The 23,003-nt window shown below is 36.9% G+C and overlaps 1 protein-coding gene across 1 annotated transcript in view; it reads left to right on the forward strand.

The window, feature by feature from the left end:
- The window catches only part of LGSN (lengsin, lens protein with glutamine synthetase domain), a 28,422-nt gene continuing 6,311 nt past the window's right edge, over nt 893–23,003 (forward strand). Inside the window, exons 1-4 of the mRNA XM_021084655.1 lie at nt 893–972; nt 3,183–3,399; nt 14,451–14,589; nt 17,008–17,208. Of these exons, the coding sequence (XP_020940314.1) occupies nt 893–972; nt 3,183–3,399; nt 14,451–14,589; nt 17,008–17,208 (637 nt within the window). The remainder of the gene's footprint in view (nt 973–3,182; nt 3,400–14,450; nt 14,590–17,007; nt 17,209–23,003) is intronic.

The raw sequence follows: 23,003 nt of genomic DNA on the forward strand, positions 1-23,003 counted from the left end.
AATATTGATTATCTAGAAATTTCAGCTATAATTTTTTACTTCTTGATTCTATAAAGAGATGAGTTATTAAATTTTATATAGAGAATCAGCATTTAGATTTGGGTGAAATTATGAAAAGTCAACCAAGTGAATAAATAAATAGGCCTAATTTAATTAAAAAAATTTTTTTGACTACACCCAAAGCATGTGGAAGTTCCCGGGCCTGGGATTGAACCCAAGCCACAGGCTTGTCAGTGCTAAATCCTTAACCACAAAGTCACCAGGAAACTCCTAAGTTTTTAAGTTTTAAGAGAGAAATGAAAAACCTTTCAGATACTTATTTTTGTAATTAAGATTATAGTAACAGAGATTAAAATCTGTCAAAAATACAGCAACTGTTATACATAATATATTTGAAATCTATACTGCAATTTACTTAGAAAGAAACAAAGGAGTTCCCTGATGGCCTAGTGGTTAAGGATATGGAGTTGTTAGTGGTTAAGGATATGGAGTTGTCAGTGCTGTGGATTGGGTCACGGTTGTGGCACAGGTTTGACCTCTAGCCTGGGAATTTCCACATGCCGTGAGCTTGCCCCCCCCCCAAAAAAAAAGGAAAGGAAAAGGATAAACTGAGAAGATACTGACATTCTTAAGGTAGGAAAGAGAGACAAGTGGAAAGATGATCAATGAAATAAAGGAAAAAGTAAGTTGATTACAACAAACATAAAATAATAACTATGTAATTGCATAGACAGAACAAGAGAGTCAGGCCTGGCTGACCAGCTGGAGTGTGGGCCTGGACAGGAGTGATCAGCTGTGGAGACTGCACATCATATGTGCAGAAGGCGTAGAGAGGGTTTGACTGGATTCAGAGAAAACCTTCTGCCATCCCCCATCAACTAGACTGGAAATCATGGTTGAAGAGAGCAAAGTCCCTTTTGAGAAAGCATTTCCAGTTTCCCCTGACTGCATTAGGGTGGTTTCTGTGACCAGGTAGGGTATCCTGAAGATGGTTCTGTGCATAGCAGGGATCGGTTGGGGCTGTTCAGACACCAACATCTGGAGAATTGAAAGGCTGAAGAAAGACTGCAAATGTTATATAACAAAGTACCAGAAAGTGATGCTAGAAAGGAAACTAAAAATGGAGATTAGAAATGAGTAGACCTTTGCCATCAGTAAAAATCTGGGTCACTTAACAGCTGTATTTTTCCAATTGTGTTTTTGTCTGTGGACTTGGATAGCACAGTTGTCTTATAAATGTTTCATTATCTCAGTCTAACAATAGATTTCATTCCAGAATACAATTGTTATATAACAAAAGTTCAGTGTGTTAGAGAAAAAGTCAATGAACACAGTTTTAAGCTTTGTGTGTCCTTTGTTTGTAGGGAGTCAGGCATAAATGAGCCTTTGTCATTTGACTCTTTTAGTGTATTTCTAGTATCCTGTGCCTCAGGCATGACACATCAGATTCTGGGGTTTATCTTTTATTACCTGCCAGGCCCCTCTGGAAAGAGCTTCCATGGAATTCACCTTTGTTTGTTTGTTTCAGGTGTACATATAAATACATGTTGAGTGCATTTGTTGCGGATATTGTGGTTTCCAAAGCCAACGTAAGTAAAAAAGTGTGAGATGAATGATGAAGGGGACCTTCTGAAGGAGGTATGAAGTTAATAATTAAAATGTCATTTACCAAAATACTAACAGCAAAGCTTTTTATGTCAACTATTTGAGTGCCAGTATGAATAAGGGCAACATGACTATACTTGCTTTATATCTGCATTGGGGAAGTTTGTGAAGAAATTCTCTGCTACACATTGAGTTTATAAATATAATAAAAACTAAATTCAGAATTTGCATTATGAAAGCATGTTTAGTTTGATTAATCATTTTAAATGACCTCCTTAGGCACTGAATTGGAAACATAAGTCTGATAAAAATGTTTACACCTCTTTTGGTTGTTATGGAGAGCACAATATTTTTCTCAAAATTTTTGTTTCATTCTAACAAAAATACTTTGAGGTTAAATGACCAAAGGGGAGACCCCATTTTCAAATTATATTTGAAATGCTCACCATTTCAAAGAATGATGGCCACTTATCTGCTAGCATAGATTAAAACTCTCAGTTGTCAACATGTAGTATTTCTCATTACTTCTTACTGTGTATGTACCCAACTTCTATTCTTTTATTCTCCCAGGCCATTCTGAAATTCTAGAACGTAGACTGGGAGGCATGCTGTGGCCATGTCTGAGGGTTTTCTTTAGATAAAGTTAACAAAATATAATGCAAGAAGCATGCCCACTATGTGTGAGGCATGGTGGGAGATAATGCACCACGTTTGAAATAGCAGCAAATAGAGAACAGACTCTTCCATCTGGGGGAAGAGATGGCTGAAAACTACGGAAGAATGGGGTCACTGCTATGTTTGAGTATAAGCAGTGTGCTTAGGGACAGAGACAGGTACTTTCCACAAGGAAATTGGGTAACGCCATGCAAAGAAGGGACTCACTGAGGAGTATCTATTGCTTACAATGTCCTGTCATTGTCAGAGGCATCAAGGGATAGACATGTCTGAGGAAGAAAACTCATTTATCTGAAAGTAAATTCACAGCTGCAAATGATGGCTTAGAGGAAGAAAGTCATTAGTATGCATATCAGTCGCTTTTTGAAATTTTGATTTTAACTATTTAACTTCTTCTTGGATGAGGTTTTACTACTCCTGAGCCTGTGGCAGAACTGTGTTTTCTACCCCACCTTCCAAAAGTTTATTTATTTGTTTTTTTACTTTTTTTATTTTTATTTTTTGGCCTCACCTGAGGCATGTGGAAGTTTCCAGTCAGGGATCGAATCCCAGCTGCAGCTGTGACCTCCACCACAGCTGGATTCTTAACCCACTGCATCACAGCAGGAATTCCACTTTCCACAATTTTAGTTAAGGATTCCATAGCCATAATAACAGTCACATTCTCCCCAAGATCGATCTAGGCCAAAGGGTGAGTGTTCACTCTTAGGAGAATAGAAAGACCAACTACATGATTTTAAAGTACTCCATTTCTGCAGCACAAGACATATCTGTCTTTTGGGGAAAAGTTCCTTGTTAGCAGGGATGGAACATGTTAGTTAATAGATGTAATAAAGGTGAGTCTTGGTGTCTACCGGACCCCGCTCTTCATGGAGTAACCTCCTCTGCACTTTCCTGAGTAGGGTCGTACGCTCAGGAAGAGAAGGAATACAGGAGGAGCGACGCAGATGGTGTGTAACATTCCTTTTCCAGTTTACTGATGGCCAGGAAGGGATAATGACTGTGTTCCAGACCAAAAATTCTGGCAACAGGAGGAGCAGCAGCATAAGGTTAACTGCAAAAACAGGAGAGCTAAACACAGGCTTGCCTGATTTAGAAAGGCAGATTTTTGCATATGAAGTAAATCCCTAGGACAATCACTTCCTCAACCTGAACAGATTCTCTGGCAGAATCTTCAAGTAAAAGTGAACCATTATTGACTTCAGATATGGTGTGTCCCTAAAGAATACTCTACTGATAGCCTCTATTCAAAATAATGTTGTGAAGTCATGCATTCAGCCAAATTCTAATCAGTGAAAAGAAAATCGATCAAAAACACATTCTTATTCCTCAAAATAAACCCTGTGGTGTATGACATTACGAAAGTGAGGGAAATAGAAGAACATTTATCAAAATTAAAATTTATCAAAAAACCTTGAGTGTGTGGGAGTTCCCATGTGGCTCAGCAGGTTAAGTATCTGGTGTTGTCACTGCTGTGGCTCAGGTTGGATCACCTAGGAACTTCCACATGCCATGGTGCAGCCAGAAGGAAGGAAGGAAGGAAAAAGAAAAACAAAAAAAAAAAGCCTTGAGTGTGGTACTGAGTTGGGTGATATGCCAAACAATCTATTCTCTGCTTCTAGATGCTTATGACTCAGTAAAGAAAATATTCACACAGTAGACATAAAAGGCTGATGCTTCCATTTAAGATGCAGAAGAGAAATGGATGCCAGCGGGGATGAGACCAGAGGCAGTATGTGTGGTGCTGGGGGAAGCTGTAACTGACCTGCTGAGGCAGCACTCAAGGCTAGAGATTTCCCTACCTCAACTTCCCCTACTTTTCCTTCCTGCGCAACTTTATAAAGACATATAGGAACTTTTTCTTTACATCAAATTTATCTCTTTCCAGTTTCAGTACTTTTGAATTTTGCGATGAGGATTCCCACATTTGTAATAAAGAACAGAAATCTCTAGAGATTCCATGTAGTCAGATGAAACCTCCTAAAATGTAATACAGTTGAAGGATAAAAATTCTTTAAAAATATACAGGTGAAGATCTAGCTTTAGAATAAGTGGATAGCATCTTTGTAAGAATATCTCATTTTCTGTAAGTTTAGAAAAGACAGTCTTTTGGGTCCTTGTCCATAATGATATCAGAGAATCTCTAGCTTGGTGTAAGATTAAAGTGACTTTGCAGAAACAGCTTAGTAGATGGAATGAATCACTTACTAGACAATAAAAAAGTGTTGAAGTTTTAAAATAAGCTCCAAAGAATGCTTATTTGTCTGGTGAGTCAGATACCTAAAAAGGAAAATACTTTGGGCAGGGTCTTGAGTAAGACATGGAACAGATCAGCATCTACCAACATAGGTTGGTAGATGTACCAGAAATACACAAATATACAAAGTGAATGCTTTGTAATTTGGGGGGTTTTGTAATGTTTCTGAATTTTATTTATTTCATATTGTTCTTTAATGTTTAGGAATTTTTTTGAAATATTAGCATGTTTTAGCTATACTATAAAGAAGCATATGTTTTAAAGGGAATAATCATAACCCTGGAGATAAGGTGTGGTTTTGAGGATAAATACAGCAAAAACAACAACAACAACAACAACAACAAAACCTGAAGGAAAGGCGAAATTAATGGAGTAAGGGGACAGAGTTGCTATGGAGCAGCTTGTCATCAACAGAAGCTCTCTTTCTCTAAGCCATTCTTGAGAAAACTTTGAAGGAGTCCACATAATATTTTATCTATGAAAGCTGTTTGATTACATCAACTATTCCTGTTGGACATTCAAAGAAATCTTATTTGGAATTATTTATGAAGGAGAGATCCCAGTCAAATGTCCAGAAGCTGGCCTTCTATTTCAACATGGTAGGCCTTGGTTGCCACGCATTCATTTATTTATTAGAAAACATTCAATTCCCATTGTATTCTAGTCAATATATTAAGCACAAGGATATATCTAAATTGGCACCTAGTGGGAATCTCCAGTCTCTTAACTAGTTCGCCTAGTCACTCTTTCCTGATTTCAATTCCTATCCCATTCTTTCTGGATTTCATGCCTCATTATTTTGGCCTCCTACTCACCAATATCTTCAGCTTATTTTTGTCATTATCTTCCTGAGTTTGTATCCTCACAAAACCTCAGTCTTGCATTTTTCACAACTCCAACAGAGCTTGGCTAGAGAAAAATGATTTACCTGGTAGACTGATGCCACTAAATCTTCAACATCTTCAGTTCCTGTGGGGTGCTCAACATTGTTGTTTCCTGAGTCCCTTTTTCATTCTCAGCTACAACCCAGTGGAACTACTTCCATTCTTCTTAACCCTTTAGTTTTTCATATCCCTATTGTCTGAGCACCTCCAGAATGGGTAAGAAAAATCAGTGGTCTAAAATTAACTTTAAATTCAGATTCTGTCACTGATTAGTAGCAATTAATCTTACTAAGGCTCTGTTATATCATCTGAAAAGCACACATTAAATGCTGGCAATTTCCTTTCTCTCCTCCTAATTCTTCTCTTCCTCCATATTTTTCCTCTTCTCTCCTTTTTCTAACCTTCTATCTTTACTTACTCTTATAGAAAGAGATATATTAGAGTAATTTCTTCATCTCAACTCGGGTTTTTGCCCTTTCAGGGATCTTATTCTATCTTTTTTCTTCACTCCAACATCTTCTTTATTGACTTCTTTTATCAAGCATTTAAATATGTGTAAGTCTTTTCTTCCTAAAAGCAACATAAGCTTTTTTTGGATACCTATGCATTCGTTCAGGGGCCATTCTGTCTTCTTCCCTTTATACTTTTGACCTTATTTCCCACTGGTCTCCACTTGGTAGTAGTAGACATTTCTGTAGCTTACTGTGTGCAGACCCTGGACTAAACACTGTTCATTCCTCCTCAACTTACAGCAGTCTGACTGCTGCTCATAATCTTCCACTGAAACTGTTCTCACCAAGGCTTTTGATGAGCTGGTTGCAAAAAGCGACAGGCAAGTTTTAATGCTAACCTTATTTATCATTTTATTATTTCAGTAGCATGGCCTATTCATGCTCCCTTTTCTTTTTGGCTGAACCTTCAGTATGTGGAAGTTCTCAAGCCTGCCCTGCAGTTGCAACCTGCACCACAGCTGTACAACACCGAATCCTTAACCCACTGTGCTACATGGGAACTTCTCTTCTTTAAATATAGCTTTGCTCTTTTAATGTCAATGAAGCCATCCTTTTCCAGTTTTTTTCTTTCACTTTCTCATCATTTATTTTCTGACTACTCTCTCTGGGATTCAGTTTCTATGTTTAATCATTAAATACAGTTGCTCTCAGTTTTATCTTAGTCCTCTTATTTTTTCAATCCCTGCTCTTCCTTAATAATTCCAACCACTGTCAGGCTTTGCTTTTTCCCTCTTGTTTTATCTTTGAGGTTCTGATCCACATGGGTAATATTTGCTGGGAACCTCCAGATGACACATTTGTCTTAGTTTCTGTATATCCCAAACCGAATCTAGCTCCCCTCTCAGTTCTCCTCCTCATTTGGGTTTTCTGGGCAGAAACTTTACTATTACCTTTGATCATTCTGTCTCCTTTACCTCCTACATCTAGTCAATCACCAACCTGCCATAGCTACCTCCCAAATATATTTTCAGTATGTTCACTTTCCCTTCCATCTCCACAGCTGTTATCCTAATTCATATCATTGTAATCTCTAGCCTAGAATTCCCAAGTGGATACTGGGAAGTCTAAGCAGATCCTTGGTTCATGGCTGCAGTAGCTCTTAATTCTAGAAGAAGCACCTAATTATACACTTGGCACTTAAGGAATTGTGGTACTTGGGCTTAAACTAATCATCACCTTTTGGTTTGGAGAAAAATAGTATGTGAATGAAGAAAAGCTACTTTAATGATATTGAGAATTCTAAAAAGACAAAAGACAAAAAAAATGATACTGAGAATTATTTTACCAAGCACTAAGTAATATTTCTGAGGAAATTAAACAGTTTACCAATTGGGATAAAGGAGACAAAAATTGTGAGTTGCTTGAACAGGGTACAAAGTTTAATTAGGGATATACTTAGGGGATTTAGGATTATTAATCATCTTTGAATAGGGTGGCTAGAGCAAATTATCCAGGGAGTTTTTTTTTTTTTTTTTCCTTTCTTTTCTTTTTTGGCTGCACCAACATGTGGAAGTTCATGGGCCAGAAGTTGAATCTGAGCCACAGCTGCAACCTACACCACAGCTGTGGCAACACTGGATCCCTAACCAGCTGCGCCACAGTGGGAACTTCTGGGAAGTTAATTTTGAGCTGTGATAAGAAGAGGAGTTAACTACCTCAGTGGAATAGGCTAGATAATCAGTAAGAACCTAGGCAAAAAGGAAACCATATGGGCCAGAGGAATGACCCAGCTAGATGTGTATAGATGGTGACAGAATTTGTGTGAGGAAGTGGCCAGCTACAGAGCCTGGAGAGATTGGTAAGGATGAGTTATGCAGGGCCTCAGAGAATACTAATTTGAATTTTTCCTGAAGGTGACAGAATCTGTGGAAGTATCCTAAGCAGAGGAATAACAAAACCAAAATTATGATTTAGAGAAGTGATATGGACAGTAGTCTAGAGGCTAGATAGGAGAATGGCAACCCTGAATGTGAGGAGGAAGTTAGTAATGACTGTGGTAATCCATGTGACAAAAGATGGTAAATGGAAGCATTCATTTTGGGGGAAGCCTGTGCCTGCAGCATGTGGAAGTTTCAGGGCCAGGGATCAAACCCATGCCACAGCAGTGACCTGAACCACAGCAGTGACAATGCCAGATCCTTAAGGTCTAGGCCACTAAGGAAACCCAATATGGTGAGTCATGAACAATTGCCATAATGTATTTAACTCTTCCTATTTTAATCTACACTGCTTTCAAGTTTTCACTATTATAACAAAGGTGGCCCTGGACATGCATAAATTTTATATATTTTGAATTACTTTCTTAGATCAAGTTGCCAGAAATAGGAATAGTGGTTAATAGGCATGGATGTTTTTAGATTAGCTGATGTAAGTTTGTGATGTGTTCTTTGAAATATATTTTCTGCAAATATTTTGAATACATTTTCTTCTTTTTTTCTTTGAAGATACACGTTAAGGAAACTGAAATTCTTTTCCCTTTGACATATTTTTAAAATTTGATAATTGTTGACCACTTTTTACATTATTTTTCTTTTTTTTCTTTTTTGTCTTTTTGCTATTTCTTGGGCCAGGCCGCTCCCGCGGCGTGTGGAGGTTCCCAGGCTAGGGGTCGAATCAGAGCTGTAGCCACCGGCCTACACCAGAGCCACAGCAACGCGGGATCTGAGCCACGTCTGCAACCTACACCACAGCTCACGGCAACGCCGGATCGTTAACCCACTGAGCAAGGCCAGGGACCAAACCCGCAACCTCATGGTTCCTAGTCGGATTCGTTAACCACTGCGCCACGATGGGAACTCCCTACATTATTTCTAACGCAGGTTGAAACTTGATGTGTTGTTTGTCTGTTTGGCTTTCTTCTTCATGTACCTCCCCTCATTAACAAAATCAGAGTGTATGGTAAATGAATTAATGATAATACCTCATGCTACAGCCAGTATACAGGATTAAAACAAAGGTTTTTTAAAGCATTGACATTGCAAAGGTAACTGTTAGAGAAAATTAAAAGTGAATAAATAGAATTGGTGATATTTAGAATCTAAATAATACTGATTACTGGAAAGGAACTTAGGTCAAATTAGGTTTAAATTTAATGTTTGGCAGAATCCCTTTAGGTTAAACCTTGTAGTTAACTTGATGAGCCACTGAGTTGAAATGCAAAATGCCAAACATGTTAAGTCACATTAACAATTTTCAAAAGAAATGCTGTGCTAAAAAAAACAAGAATGAAAATATCTTGTAATATGAAACATTCTTTAAGGCCATTCCTGTGTATGAGCTGAAGCATCTGATGGAATGATGGTGGGAACATTTCTGAAGTGTGAAAAGTTTCTCTAGTGGAAATGTCAAAAGAAATGAGAATTAACCTGATGTAGCAGAATTCTGAGACTGTCCAAATTAAGCATGAATTAGATTTGTATGTTCACACAGATCTGTGCTATGTCCATGGTTTTCCCAGCCTTATTTATTCACTTCCTTCTATCTTTAGTTTGTGTCCCCTCTTCTGTTCAAGTGTGGCCTAGCTGTCCTGGCTATCTAAAGACACTGTTTATAAAACAGTCTGATCTGTTTAAGAGCAGTACTGTGGAGGACAAGCATGAGGATGTTGGTCACACCACTCCTTCTGAGAACCCTCAGGCAGCCTGACATTTCCTCACCTCTCTCAGAGGTTCCCCTCTCTTACTATGTTCAGAGTTTAGAGATGCTGAGATAAGGGGGGCTGTACAAAATAAATCATGCCAGGAATTCCCACTGTGGTGCAGCAAATTAAGGATGTGGCATTGCTGCAGCAGTGGCACAGTTTACATCTGTGGCTTGGATTACATCCCTGGACAGGGAACTGCCACATACCGTGCGTGTGGCCAAAAAAAAGAAAAAAAATAATAGTATAATTGTAAAATAACATGTAATTGAGGAATTTGAGTGAGCAAATGTTTATAGTCACACAGCTAATATTTTCAAATAGGAGTAAAATTTCATCTAGTTCAGCTGTCCCCTATGGTGATGTGGGAAGCTCCCAAATGATTCTCATTCTTCCTTGGCAGTCATGTGACCTTGAACAAATCATTTAACTCCAATGAATCATTTAACTCCAGTTTCTGCCTTGACAGATTGTAGGTAATAATAGTTGTCCCCGGAAGTTGTTCTGAGTATTAAACAGATATAAAATATTGTTTGGTTATAAAAATACTTGTAAAATGTTAGTATACTTTCTGGGTATGACTACACTTATAGCACTATTTACAGAGGAAAATACCAACACTCCAGAGGACTTGCTACTTAGTGGAAAAGTCAGAATTAGAAGTCAAATCAGAGAATCCTGGCTAGTAGATTATTTTTTTTTTTTTTACTGAAACATTCACATTGTAACTAAATGTAGTTGAGAGATGAAGAAGAATGAAAATACCCTACTGGAGGTGGGATAAAACAGGGAACCATTAAATTTGATTTAGCTATTATAACTATGTCTACACTCTGATCACCTTAGTATATAAAAGAAAATCAAAGTCCTGAATGAAATGTATTCTTCATTTGAAAACAAAACGTAAACATCTATTTTGGATTCAGAGGCACATATTATGTCTTGGTTCTAGGGTTTATATTGGTGAAACGCTCAGGTTAGTAATTGGTAAATTGTCCTTATTAATTCTCTTAATAAACTTTCCCTTTTGGTCTGGTTTATATGAAGGCAGGTGAATATTACTAAAACAAACTTTCTCTGGGCTTGGGTCTCTGGTATTTAAGAAGCAGAATGGCATTTTAGAAATCAGAAGACTGGTTTGTACTCTCCACTCTCGATCCACTTTGGGGGAAAAGTTATTCTGGGTCTTACTTTTCTCATTTATTGAATGGAGATTCTACTTTCTTGAGGGTTATGCTGAGAAAATGCGCCAGACAGAGTGCTCAATTTTAGCACATTGTTGTTTCATTGCACTCAAAGTTTGAAGCTAGAAGAAATATTAAGGTTCATTTCATTTGATTCCTTCAATCTATACATGGATCAAATTTATACAAATGTTAGTCTGCTCAGTTTCCTTTGGTAGTCATGTAACTGGCCTGGTATTTCATTTTCTAAGCAATACTTCTTAAAAATAACCAGAGACATAAGTATATAAAAATAGTTACCTGAATTACAACTATACAATGTATATTTCTGGCAATGCAATCTTAGAAATGGTGAATATATACAATAAAGCTAACATATCACTATCAGAATCCTATCCAAAGTGCACTGGGAAAATATACACAAAAATATAAATTATTAGAAAAAAATGACTATCTCACAATAAATCACATGATCTAAATGTAAGATTATCTATAGTATAAACTAAAATTTTCTAAAAAATCAAACTTTAAAGTCACACAGACTTTATCCTACGAAATACGTCTTTTTAAAAAAACATGGTAATGATAATATTACTGTGTCATACTTACATATACACACAAAAAAGTTAAATTCATTTTCCCTTCTTTAGCCTTTAGGTTTAACTGACAAATGGTGAATATTACTAAAACAATAATTGTTATTGTTTTTCCCTAACAACCTCCCCGGATATGTATTTTTAATTGGCCTCCAGATACAGAAACTTCAAAAACTGCTCTTCAAAAGAAAATAGCTCAAAACATTTTAGACTATAGTTTTTGACCCTGACAAACAACAATGCTGAGTTTGTAAAAAAAAAAAAAAAAAATTAAAAATACCACTATCAGCATAATTCCCTCCAGGTCCATCCAAGTTGTTGCAAATGATATTTATAACATTGTATGGAATAATATATATATATATATCTGTATCTATCGCCATCTCTCCCCCCAACACACACACAATGGAATATTATTCAGCCATAAAAGAATGACTTTTTTGTCATCTGCAACTACCAAACTACCAAAGAGGAAAGAAGAGAGGGGGAAATGGGTGAAATAGGAATAGATGATTAAGAGATACAAACTATTCGTTACAAAATAAATAAGTTACAAGTACGTAAAGTGCAACACAGGGAAATTTATAGTCAATATTTTATAATAACTTTGCATGGAGTATGCTTCATAAAAACATTGAATTACTATGTTGGACACCTGAAACTAATATAATATTGTAAGTCAATTATAATTCATTAAAAACAATTGGAAAAGTTGACTTGGTAGAAGTAATGACACCTAAGCAAATCTTAAAACAGTGAAATCTGTTGATGATGTGCATAAAATATCCAGTCATTTGCATAAAAAATAAATGATTCTGATAAAAATGATTTCAGTGAATTAAAAATAAAAGTGAATACCTGGAAACAAGTCAAAGTCAGCTAATTCTTTTTAAAAATTTCAGGAGTTCCTGTTGTGGCTCAGTGGTAATGAACCAGACTAGCACCCATGAGGACACAGGTTTGACCCTGGGCCCTGCTCAGTGGGTTAAAGATAGGTCGCAGATGCAGCTCGAATAGTGCATTACTGTGGCTGTGAGGTAGGCTGGCAGCTACAGCTCTGATTCAACCTCTAGCCTGGGAACTTCCATATGCTGCAGGTGAGGCCCTAAAAGGACAAAAAAAAATTGTATTTATTTCAGTTGTGTCCCAGGCCTGCAGGGTGAATCTGTCCACTGTTGGCCAGATTCATCCCCAGCCCCACCTCACTGTCTGGCTCAGAAAACAACCTTTGAAAACTCTGTTAAGGAATCATGTCAAAGATTATAATCAGAGTGTTGAAGTTGGGTTATTTTGTTTTTGTTTTCAGTTTTTAAAGTTTTATTGAAGTATAGTTGATTTACAATGTTGTGATAATTTCTGCTGTACAATTAAGACATTCAGTTACACAGACATCCATTCTTTTTTAGATTCTTTTCCCATATAGATTATCACAGAACATTGGGTAGAGTTCCCCATGCTATACAGCAGGTCTCCATTGGTCAGTCATTCCATGTACCACCGTGTGCATGTGTCAATCCCAAGCCCTCAGTCCATTCCTCCCTCCCACTTATCCCAATGGTAACCTTAAGCCATATGATCCAACAATCCCACCCCTGGGCATCTATCTGGAGAAAATCATAATTCAAAAAGATACATGCACCCCAGTGTTCACTGCAGCCCTATTTACAATAGCCAAGACATGGAAAAACCCTAAATGCTGATCAACAGAGGAATAGATAAAGATGTGGTACATATATACAATGGAATACTACTCAGACATAAAAAATGAAATGGCATTTGCAGTTACATGAATGGACCTAGAGATTACCATACTAAGTGAAATTATTCAGAAGTTAAAGACAAACATATGATATCACTTATATTTGACACCTAAAAAAGGAATATAAATGAACTTATTTGCAGAACAAAAACAAACTCAGACTTTGAAGTTAGATTATTCTGTTTTAAAATGTTTTTCTTTAAGTTTCCCCAAGCTATAAAAGTTTGAGCATGACACTGGTTTACATATATAAAACACAGTCACAAAAGAACATTTTATGAAAGCAAGTACTTTTTTGAAGTAAATATTGATGCAATTAGAATGAGGATAAGGAAAAAGAATAAAATCCAATTCCTCAGGTACTTATGCCTCTGGTCAAAAACATTAGAGATTCTTTTAAAAAGAAATTATAGTGAGTTCCCATTGTGGCTCAGTGGTAATGAAACTGACTAGTTCAGGAAGGTGGTTCTATCCCTGGCCTCATTCAATGGGTTAAGGATCTGGCATTGCTGTTGCTGTGGCTGTGGTGTAGGCTGGCAGCTGCAGCTCTGATTCAGTCCCTAGCCTGGGAATTTCCATATGCTACAGATGCATCCCTAGAAAGCAAATAGAAAGAAGGAAAGAAGAAAGAAAGAAAGAAAGAAAGAAAGAAAGAAAGAAAGAAAGAAAGAAAGAAAGAAAGAAAGAAAGAAAGAAAGAAAGAAGGAAGGAAGGAAGGAAGGAAGGAAGGAAGGAAGGAAGGAAGGAAGGAAGGAAAGGAAGGAAAGGAAGGAAGGAAGGAAGGAAGGAAGGAAGGAAAGAAAAGAAAAATAAAAGAAATGATAAAAAGAAGGCTTTTTAGCTAAAATAGGTTTGTGTAAAATTATTATTTAAGAATAAATAATGTAAAATATCCCAGAGTGGGGAGTTCCCACTGTGGTACAGTGGGGTTAAGGATCCAGTGTTGTCTATACAGTGTTATAGGTCACAGCTGTGGCTTGGATTTGATCCCTGGCCCAGGAACTTCCAAATGCCTCGGGTGTAGCCAAAAAAAGAAAAAAAAAAAAATCCCAGAGTAAAAAAGATTAAGATAGAAATCTTGACTAGCTGGGCAAGATTTTAAATTATTTCATGATATTTTCTGTACCACATATAGGAGATACAGAAAACTCTATCCTGTCAGGAGAATATTTAGCCTCTTAATTTTGAATTATTCAAGTGCATATGGAAATGACAAAATTTACCTTGTTTAAAAGCCTCCTATTGTCATTTTTAAATTTAGTTACCCAATCATCATTCTTTCTTGACATCTAAATTTAGTTGTATGTGTGATCTATTATTTGACTTTTTGTTTATTAATTATTACAGGATGCAAAAGATGAAGGTAATGAGACTAAAGCCAGAAGGATGAGCAAATTAAGAAAGACAAGAAAGAAAGTCACTAAACTACATATTTTTTCAACTGAAATAGGAGAAACGGATTTTTCCAACTCAAAAGGTATCTTGCTACTATGATTCCTCAAGAATACGTGGTCAAACACAATCTCTATTTGTTCTTCCTTTTCCTAAAACATTTTTCTTTTCTTCTATGGGAAAAGCAAACAAAAAGAAATAAAATATACTCCTACACAGCAACATAAAAGATGGCTAATATAGGCTTACAACATAAATATATAAAAATAATAAATATATTTAATATTTAAAAGGGGTAAAACTAGGGTACTAGTAGTGGGGGAAAAGAGAGAGTACACAAGAGAAGAAACATATGTGAATAGGAAGAGAAGTGTATTTCTGTTCTGAGAATGGCTTACAAAGATCATGTCTGAGGGAGGCCACCATAAAGATCATGTCTGTGGATTGAATTTTCATACCACAAGGTGGGGTTCCAACTAGATTGAAACAGCACCGAAACTAGGAGTTGATCTAGACAAAAGATTCTATTCTATTCCAGCAGCGTTCCAAGGCAGGAGTGGTAGGAATAGTTTATTGTTGCCATAAACAACAATAAACTACAGTCAGACTTCTGTAGATTTTATTACTGTTTTTAAATTCTCTACAGGCACTGCACCCCCTCAGGTCCTGTAACCAGGGTGAACTACTCCCACTGCCCCTTATTTTGTATATCACTGTCTAAGAATAAATTATTTTCTCAAGTATTCTTCTTCACATCCCGGTGAAGGACAATTGAAAACGGAGTCAACATGTTTTAACATTTTTCCTTTTTTTTTTAATTGAGCTATAGTTGATTTATAATATTGTGTTAGTTTCAGGTAAACAGCAAAGTGATTCAGTTACATACATATATTTTTTCAGATTATTTTCCATTATAGATTATTACAAGACAGTGATTATTGTTCCCTGTGTTACACAGGAAATCCTTGTTGATTATCTATTTTATATTCTATATACAGTAATGTGTATCTATTAATTCCATATACATGATTTTTCGTTCCCCATCCTCCCTTTCCCCTTTGGTAGCCATAAGTTTGTCCTCTATGAAAACCGTAAGTCTATTACAGAAACCATAACTCTGTTTCTGTTTTGCATGTAGATTCATTTGTCTTAATGTTTTAGATTCCACATGAGGTGATATTACATAATGCTTATCTTTCCCTGACTTAACTCAGCATGACAATCTCTAGGTCCATCCATGTTGTTGCAAACAGCAATATTTTATTTTTTGTAGCTAAGTAATATTCCACTGTGTGTATAATATATATGTTATATATGTAATATTATATATATACATATATATATATGAGATAGTGCTGCTATGAACATTGAGGTATATCTACATTTTCAAATTAAGTTTTCATCTATTCCAGATATATGCCTAGGAGTGGGATTGCTGTCATATGGTAGTTCTATTTTTAGTTTTTTAAGGAAACTCCACACTGTTTTCCATAGCAGCTATACCAGTTTATACTTCCACCAACAGTGTAGGAGAGTTCCCTTTTCTTCACACCCTCTCCAGCATTTATTATCTGTAGACTTTTTTATCATGTCCATTCTGACTGGTGTGAGGTGATGCTTCACTGTAGTTTTGATTTGCGTTTATCTGATAATTAGCAATGTTGAGCATCTTTTCATTTGCCTGTTCTTCTTTGAAGAAATGTCTATTTAAATTTGTTAAAATGTCCATCCTACCCAAATAACCAGTTTAATGCAATCCTTATCAAATTACTCATGATGTTTTTCACAGAACTGGAACAAATAATTCTAAAGTTTATATGGAACCACAAAAGACCCAGAATTGCCAAAGCAATCCTCAGGAAAAAGAATAAAACTGGAGGTACGACCCTCCCAAATTTCAGGCAATATTACAAAGCTACAGTAATCAAACAGCATGGTGTTGGCACAAAAAAACAGACATAGAGATCAATGGAACAGAATAGAGAGCCCATAAATAAACCCACACACCTGGAGTCAATTAATCTTTCACAAAAGAGGCAGGAATATACAACAGATAAAAGATAGTCTCTCTTCAGCAAGTGGTGTTGGGAAACCTGGATAGTCTCATGCACATAAGTGAAATTAGAAAACTCACTAATTTTAAACTCAAATTAGTTTAAAAATTTAAATATAAGACATGAAACCATAAAATTCCTAGGTGAAAAAATCCTTTGACATAAACTGTAGTAATAATTTCTTAGATAAGTCTCCCAAGGCAAAAGAAACAAAAGCAAGAATAAACAAATGATACCTAATCAAACTTAAAAGCTTCTGCACAGCAAAGAAAACTATCAACAAAATGAAGAATATCTACAGAATGGGAGAATATACTTGCAAATAATGAGGTCAACAAGGGATTAATATCCAAAATATAGAAACAGTTCATATAACTCACTATCCAGAAAACAACCAACCCAATCCAAAAATGGGCAGAAGACCTTAACATTTTTCTTTATTTCTACAGAAAAGATTAGAAATCAAATGGTGGGCCACAAACTGGGAGATACAAACAAACCAGTCATGGCATCTGGCTCTGCTGAATCTCATTTGCCACAAGATGACAAGGACTCCAAAGATCAGAAAATAGTGATAAAGCCATTGCCCCTCAAAACATCAGCCAGTACTCCTGGTGGTGAATTTCACCCAAACTCCAGCTATAATACTGGTAAGGACTCTGGGACATATGGGTCTAGCCATGAATCCCAAGTTTCTATTTGTATTTTAATTAGTGATAACGTGATGGTGGTTGAGGACTGCTAGCTTAGAAGTCAGAATACTTAAAATAATTTATATACCTATCATTTACAAAATTCTTTACAATTTTATTTTCCCACCAGGCTGCTCATGTGGAAAATGGAGGGGTTGCAATGGATGATCTCTCAAGTCTTTTTTACGAGTGAAATTCTGTTACTCTAAATTTCTGTATCAATAGTGATATAGCTATTTTAGCCTATGAATGTATTGGGTAAAAAAAATTCTGGGATCCAAGTGATAGAAACTAGTTTAAAAAGTTATTTATTTCACAAGAGACTCCATGATGAAAAGATTGAGCATACAAGATTTGGAAGGTAGACTCATAGCAGTGTGTGAAGTTAGAGGTACAGTGTCCACTAGGCTACCCTCACTTCTGATCCCCATTTCAAGACTGGGAGTTTCCTAAGACTAACCTTAGTTTTGATAATTGGCTACAAGGACTCACAGATCTCACTGAAAGCTATTATACTCAGGCTTATAGTTTATTACAATGAAAAAAATACGTTTAAGTCCATCAAGGGAAGTGATTCATGATGAAGAGTCTAAGGAATTTCCAAGCATGGGGCTCACCATGGTCCTCTTTCAGTGAAGTAGCGTCATAGACAGCACTATTCTCTTGGCAATGACATGTGGCAATATAAACGGAGTACTGCCAAGCAGGAAGGTCACCTGAGTCTTGGTGTGCAGAGTCTTTAATGAAGCTCCACAGTCAACTGGCCACACAGCCCTACTGGGGTAAAGTTATACCTCATGACCCAATAATAAATGACATCACCAGACTTTCTAGTGTGGCCAGAGCCCAAAGAAAACAAAGACACTCTGTTGTGGACATTGCAAGCGCTGAGAGATTACCTCCCAAGGCCAAGGGTAAAGGCCAGAGCTTTCTCTGGGCAAGGATAAATTCTTTACCACACACACAGGGCCTTAGGAGGAAGTAGAACCTGAGGATGAACACCATGAGGACTCCATGTAAATTAGTTTTATGTAGCCATTATAACAAATTTAGCATTTTAAATAACACAATTTATTATGTCACAGATCTGTATGTCAGATATCTCGGTTGGCTCATCTGATTTCTCTGCCTCAGGTATGGCAAGGCCAAAATCAAGGTGTTGGCCATCTCAGTTCTTAGCCAGAGACTCTAGGAAACAAAACACTTCCAAAATCATTCACATCTTTGAAAAAAATCCAGTCCCTTGCAGTTGTAGGACTGAGGTTCCTGTTTCCTTGCTAGCTGCCAACCGGGATGGCCCTTAGGCCCTGGAAGCCTCTGTTTATATATCTCCAAGCCAGCAGTGCTTCAAATGGTTCTCATATTTGGAATCTCTATAAATTCCTTTTCTTCCAAAGAACTTTTCTGCCTATAGCTGGATAAAGTTCTCTGCTTTTAAGGGCTCACCTGAGCAATTCAATACAATATCTTTGTTTTAAGATCCATAACCTTAATCACATCCGCAAAGTTCCTTCTGCACTGTAGTTTAACATATTTTTTAGGTTCCAAAGCTCAGGGTGTGAACATCCTTGGAGGAAATTCATAGAATCTCTCATCTCTGCAATTCTCTGTGCTTTAGCTTCATACATTTCTCTATGAAGTGAAGAATATAAGCACCAACAGCCTCCAAGCATCAGGGACCGTCAATACAAATGCCACACGGGCCAGGCAGATAATGCCCATGAGGGAGGTGGGCTAGTGCTGGCTGGAAGGAAACTATGGATGATTAATTATGGCCAGGGGCCAGGCTGAGCTTACTGACCAGTTTTAATAAATAAATTATATGTATTTTCTATAGATACTTTTGTGCTATAATGGCAGTGTTGAGCAGTTGCAACAGAGACCATACAGCCTGCAAAGATGCAAATATCTACCATCTGGCCATTTACAGAAAACATCTGCCAACCCATGAGTTAGAGGATGCATACACCTCTGAAAGCCACCTCAGAACTCCAGCCAATGGTTACTGTGGAGAAAGTCACCCAGTGTTGCCAAATCTAGTTTTTTCAAGAGAAGTTTAAACTCAAGATTTTTACATGAAATTTTCTGGTATTTAAGTGTCAACTAATTTTAAAAAGTTTCCTAACACTGGAAAGACTGAGAAAACATCTGCTGGTCACATTGGCTCTTCCCCAAATAGTTTATGCCCTTAGTTTTATACAGCTTCAGCCATCATTTTTAAGAGAAATAGAATTTACCATTTTTAAGTCTCAAATCAAAAAGAGCTGAGGAAAGAATTGTGTCATGAACTCTCTTTGCACCAATCAACTATGACAAGGAGTGTGGGTACAATTTTGATAGACTCTACTTAGTTAATTCAGAATCCCCTTTCTTTCTTTTTCTTTTTTTTTCTTTCTCTCTCTCTTTTTTTTTTGGTTGTTCCCATGGCATGCAGAATTTCCCAGGCCAGAAATCGAACCTGAGCCACAGATGTAACCAGAGCCACAGCAGTGACAATGCTGGATCCTTAACCTGGTGAGCCACAAGAGAAATTTTTTACAGGCTCTAAGCACCTGTTTACAACTCCAAACAAACCACCAATAGATGGTTTTAAAATAAATATAAAGATCAACCCCCAAAACAGGTGTAAGGAATTTTAACATGGTACTTTCTTCTCTGTAATAACTACTTTGAATTTTTTTTAAATATATTTTTTCAAGGAAGAGCTCCTCCACCCTCACTTTTTATTGATTTTGTCCTGCACCCAGGCTTTCCAACACTATAGGGCTAATGTGGTGTAGCCAGAGGATGAGGACACATCTCTGCTAACAGGGTGGTGCTCAGAGTAGCCAAGCAGAGGAAGGAGAGGAGAAGGGCATTCCTTTCCTAAGCTATACTCTCAAAAGTACTTTTCCTTTCTTGAAATGAGATTTTTTAAAAATATATAATGGCCACACCCACAGCATATGACATTCCTGGGCCAGGGATTGCATCTGAGCCACAGTTGCAAACTACACCACAGCTGCAACCTACGCCACAGCTGCAGCAACATGGATGGGATCCTTTAACCCACTGTGCCAGGCCAGGGATCGAACCTGTGCCTCCACAGCAACCTGAGCCACTAGAGTCGGATTCTTAACCCACTGCACCACAGCTGGAACTCCAAAACGGATTTTCCGAAAGCACCAACACTAACACCTTTTATCGGTGACCTTGGCCTGTTCTCTATGTCCTCATTGTCACTGAACACGGACATTTCCCCAAAGCCTTCTGGGCTGCTCTAGAGCTTAGAGGTTTACTTGGCTTTTAGTGTTTTCTAATTTTTTCCCATAAACACTCACAGCAGAACTTCCTCTATAAAAGCATATTGATTTACTTTGATAAACTTCCTTTACAAAAGCACATTGAAATAATTTCATTGTTTAATTTATCTGTCTGATTGTCATCATACACATCTGGGAGGCACTGACCATAGGGTTTAATTGTGTCTAACAAGGGCAATTTATTTGAAGAAAAGAAATTCAGACTGTTGAGAATAGTTGATGCCTTGAAAATGAAATTTGATTGGACAGTGTTCTCATATTTGGTGAAAAAATTAAACTTTTAAACGAAAAATTGATACTTAGGATATATATCAAAATATGTGATGCCAAGTTTTACTTTTAAATTAGGCAAGGTCAAATCACACAGAATAGATTAATCAGTCACTTAATTAAATCACAGTAATCATTAAATTAGTAAAGGAATAGTCAGTGAGTGCCTTTGATATGCCTACTGTACTGCTACACATACTGGGGACAGAGCAGCAAGTAAGTAAGTAAGAAAACTCTCTTGGAGCTGACATGCAAGGGGAGAAAGACAGACAGTACACTTGCATTATACAATATGGTAGGTGGTGATAAGGACTCTGAAGAAAGTGGAAACTGGTTGTTACATTATTATGGGCTGAACTGTGTTTCCCCAAAATTCATATATTGAAGTCCTAACCACTAGTACCTCACAATATGTCTGTCTTTGGAGAAGGAGCTTTAAAAGAGGTAATTAATGTTGAATGAGTTCTATAGGGTGGGCTCTAATCCAATATGGCTGGTGTCCCTATAAGAAGAGAAGATTAGGAAACACACACAGAGGGAAGACCATGTGAAGAAGATGGCCATCCACAAGCCAAGGAGGGAGCCCTTCAGAAGAAACCAACCAATCCTGCTGACACTTTGATCTGGGACTTCTACCTTCCAGAACTGTAAGAAAATAAATTTCTGTTTAAGCCTCCTGGTCTGCAGTATCTGCTATGGCCGCCTTACCAAGCTAATGTATACATTCGCTGTCCAGCCATAGTGCAGCTCGGGGATCTTAGAGTAAGTCAGTGGTTGAATCTGTCCACATTGTGATTAAATCTCATAGAATTAATACTTCAGCTGATTTTTTCCAGCACTTTCACAACCATAAATTATCCCACCTTGCATTTGGTGGCATGTTTATTGTCTATAGTTTCACCAATAATATAAAGCTCTCTAAGGGTACCCAGACTTTTTCTGGCTGCTTTCTAGTTATATGCCCAGTATAAATAGTGTGTCATAGGCAAAAAAAAAAAAAAAATCTGTATTGAGTGGATAAACATTTTTCTTATTTCAAAATAACACATTTTTATAGACCTTTAGATGATATAGATAAGGCAAAGAACTAATATCATTACTGGTGTTACCAGTAAAATGACTTTATTTCTTTAATAGAAGATGTCTTCTGATTTTTTACATTGTTAACATATTAATACATTGTTAATATATTATTATTATTATATTATTATAAGAATTAACGATTATTTATGTTGTCAATATATTTAATATAAAATAGTTAATACATGTATAATTGCTTTTTATGTTTAGAATATTAATCATCTGAAATTCCCACATTTTAAAATGCCTATAAATTTTATTTTCTTTAAGGAGAATTGTTCATCTTGGGAAGAACACCCAACACTTCAGAATAGGTTGGAACACAGCAATAGCTAATTTAGCTGAAACACTGTAGTTGCTACAGCTTGTTTGTGTTAAATGGAAGCTAGCTGTAGAGCCTCTGAAACCTCAGAGCAGCTGAATTTTTCAGTGACAAAATAGCATCCCTAAATATATTTGCATAGGTAGAACCAGTAGATTGTTCTTTTACATGCTTCATGTACTTAAAATCTACTTAATTTATGTTTTTAAACTGTCCATCTTTATGTTTTAAAAGCCTACTTGTATCTTGAAAAAGGATACTCAGGCATCACTTTATACTCCTGAGTTCCCGCTGTGGTGCAAAGGGATCTGAGGCATCTCTGGAGCCCTGAGATGCAGGTTCAATCCCTGGCTGGCACAGTGGGTTAAGGATCCAGCATTGCTGCAGCTGTGGCGTACGTCGCAACTGCAGTTTGGATCTGATTCCTGGCTCAGGAACTCCATATGCCAGGGAGCAGGCAAAAAAAATGATAGCTGCTCAACATCAGTGATGTGACAGATTGATGGGGATACAGATTCAGACATGACCATGGTACCATTACTAGGGTTACATGTCTAAGAGTATTGATAACGGTGGTTACTGTATGCCAAGAACTGTTAAATAACTTGTTTAATTACCATAACAAGTCCATGAGCGTGTGATTCGGGGACTCAAGTTCATGAGTTAAGTGAATTAGATGATTTATCACAAAGTCTCTTCTAACTCTAAAACTTTAGAATTTGTAAACTATCTTAAGTCTTAAAAAGAATATTTTTTTTTAATTTTCTAGCTTTTAAAAT

Source organism: Sus scrofa, chromosome 1 (assembly GCF_000003025.6).
Source record: "Sus scrofa isolate TJ Tabasco breed Duroc chromosome 1, Sscrofa11.1, whole genome shotgun sequence".
NCBI classification, from domain to species: domain Eukaryota; kingdom Metazoa; phylum Chordata; class Mammalia; order Artiodactyla; family Suidae; genus Sus; species Sus scrofa.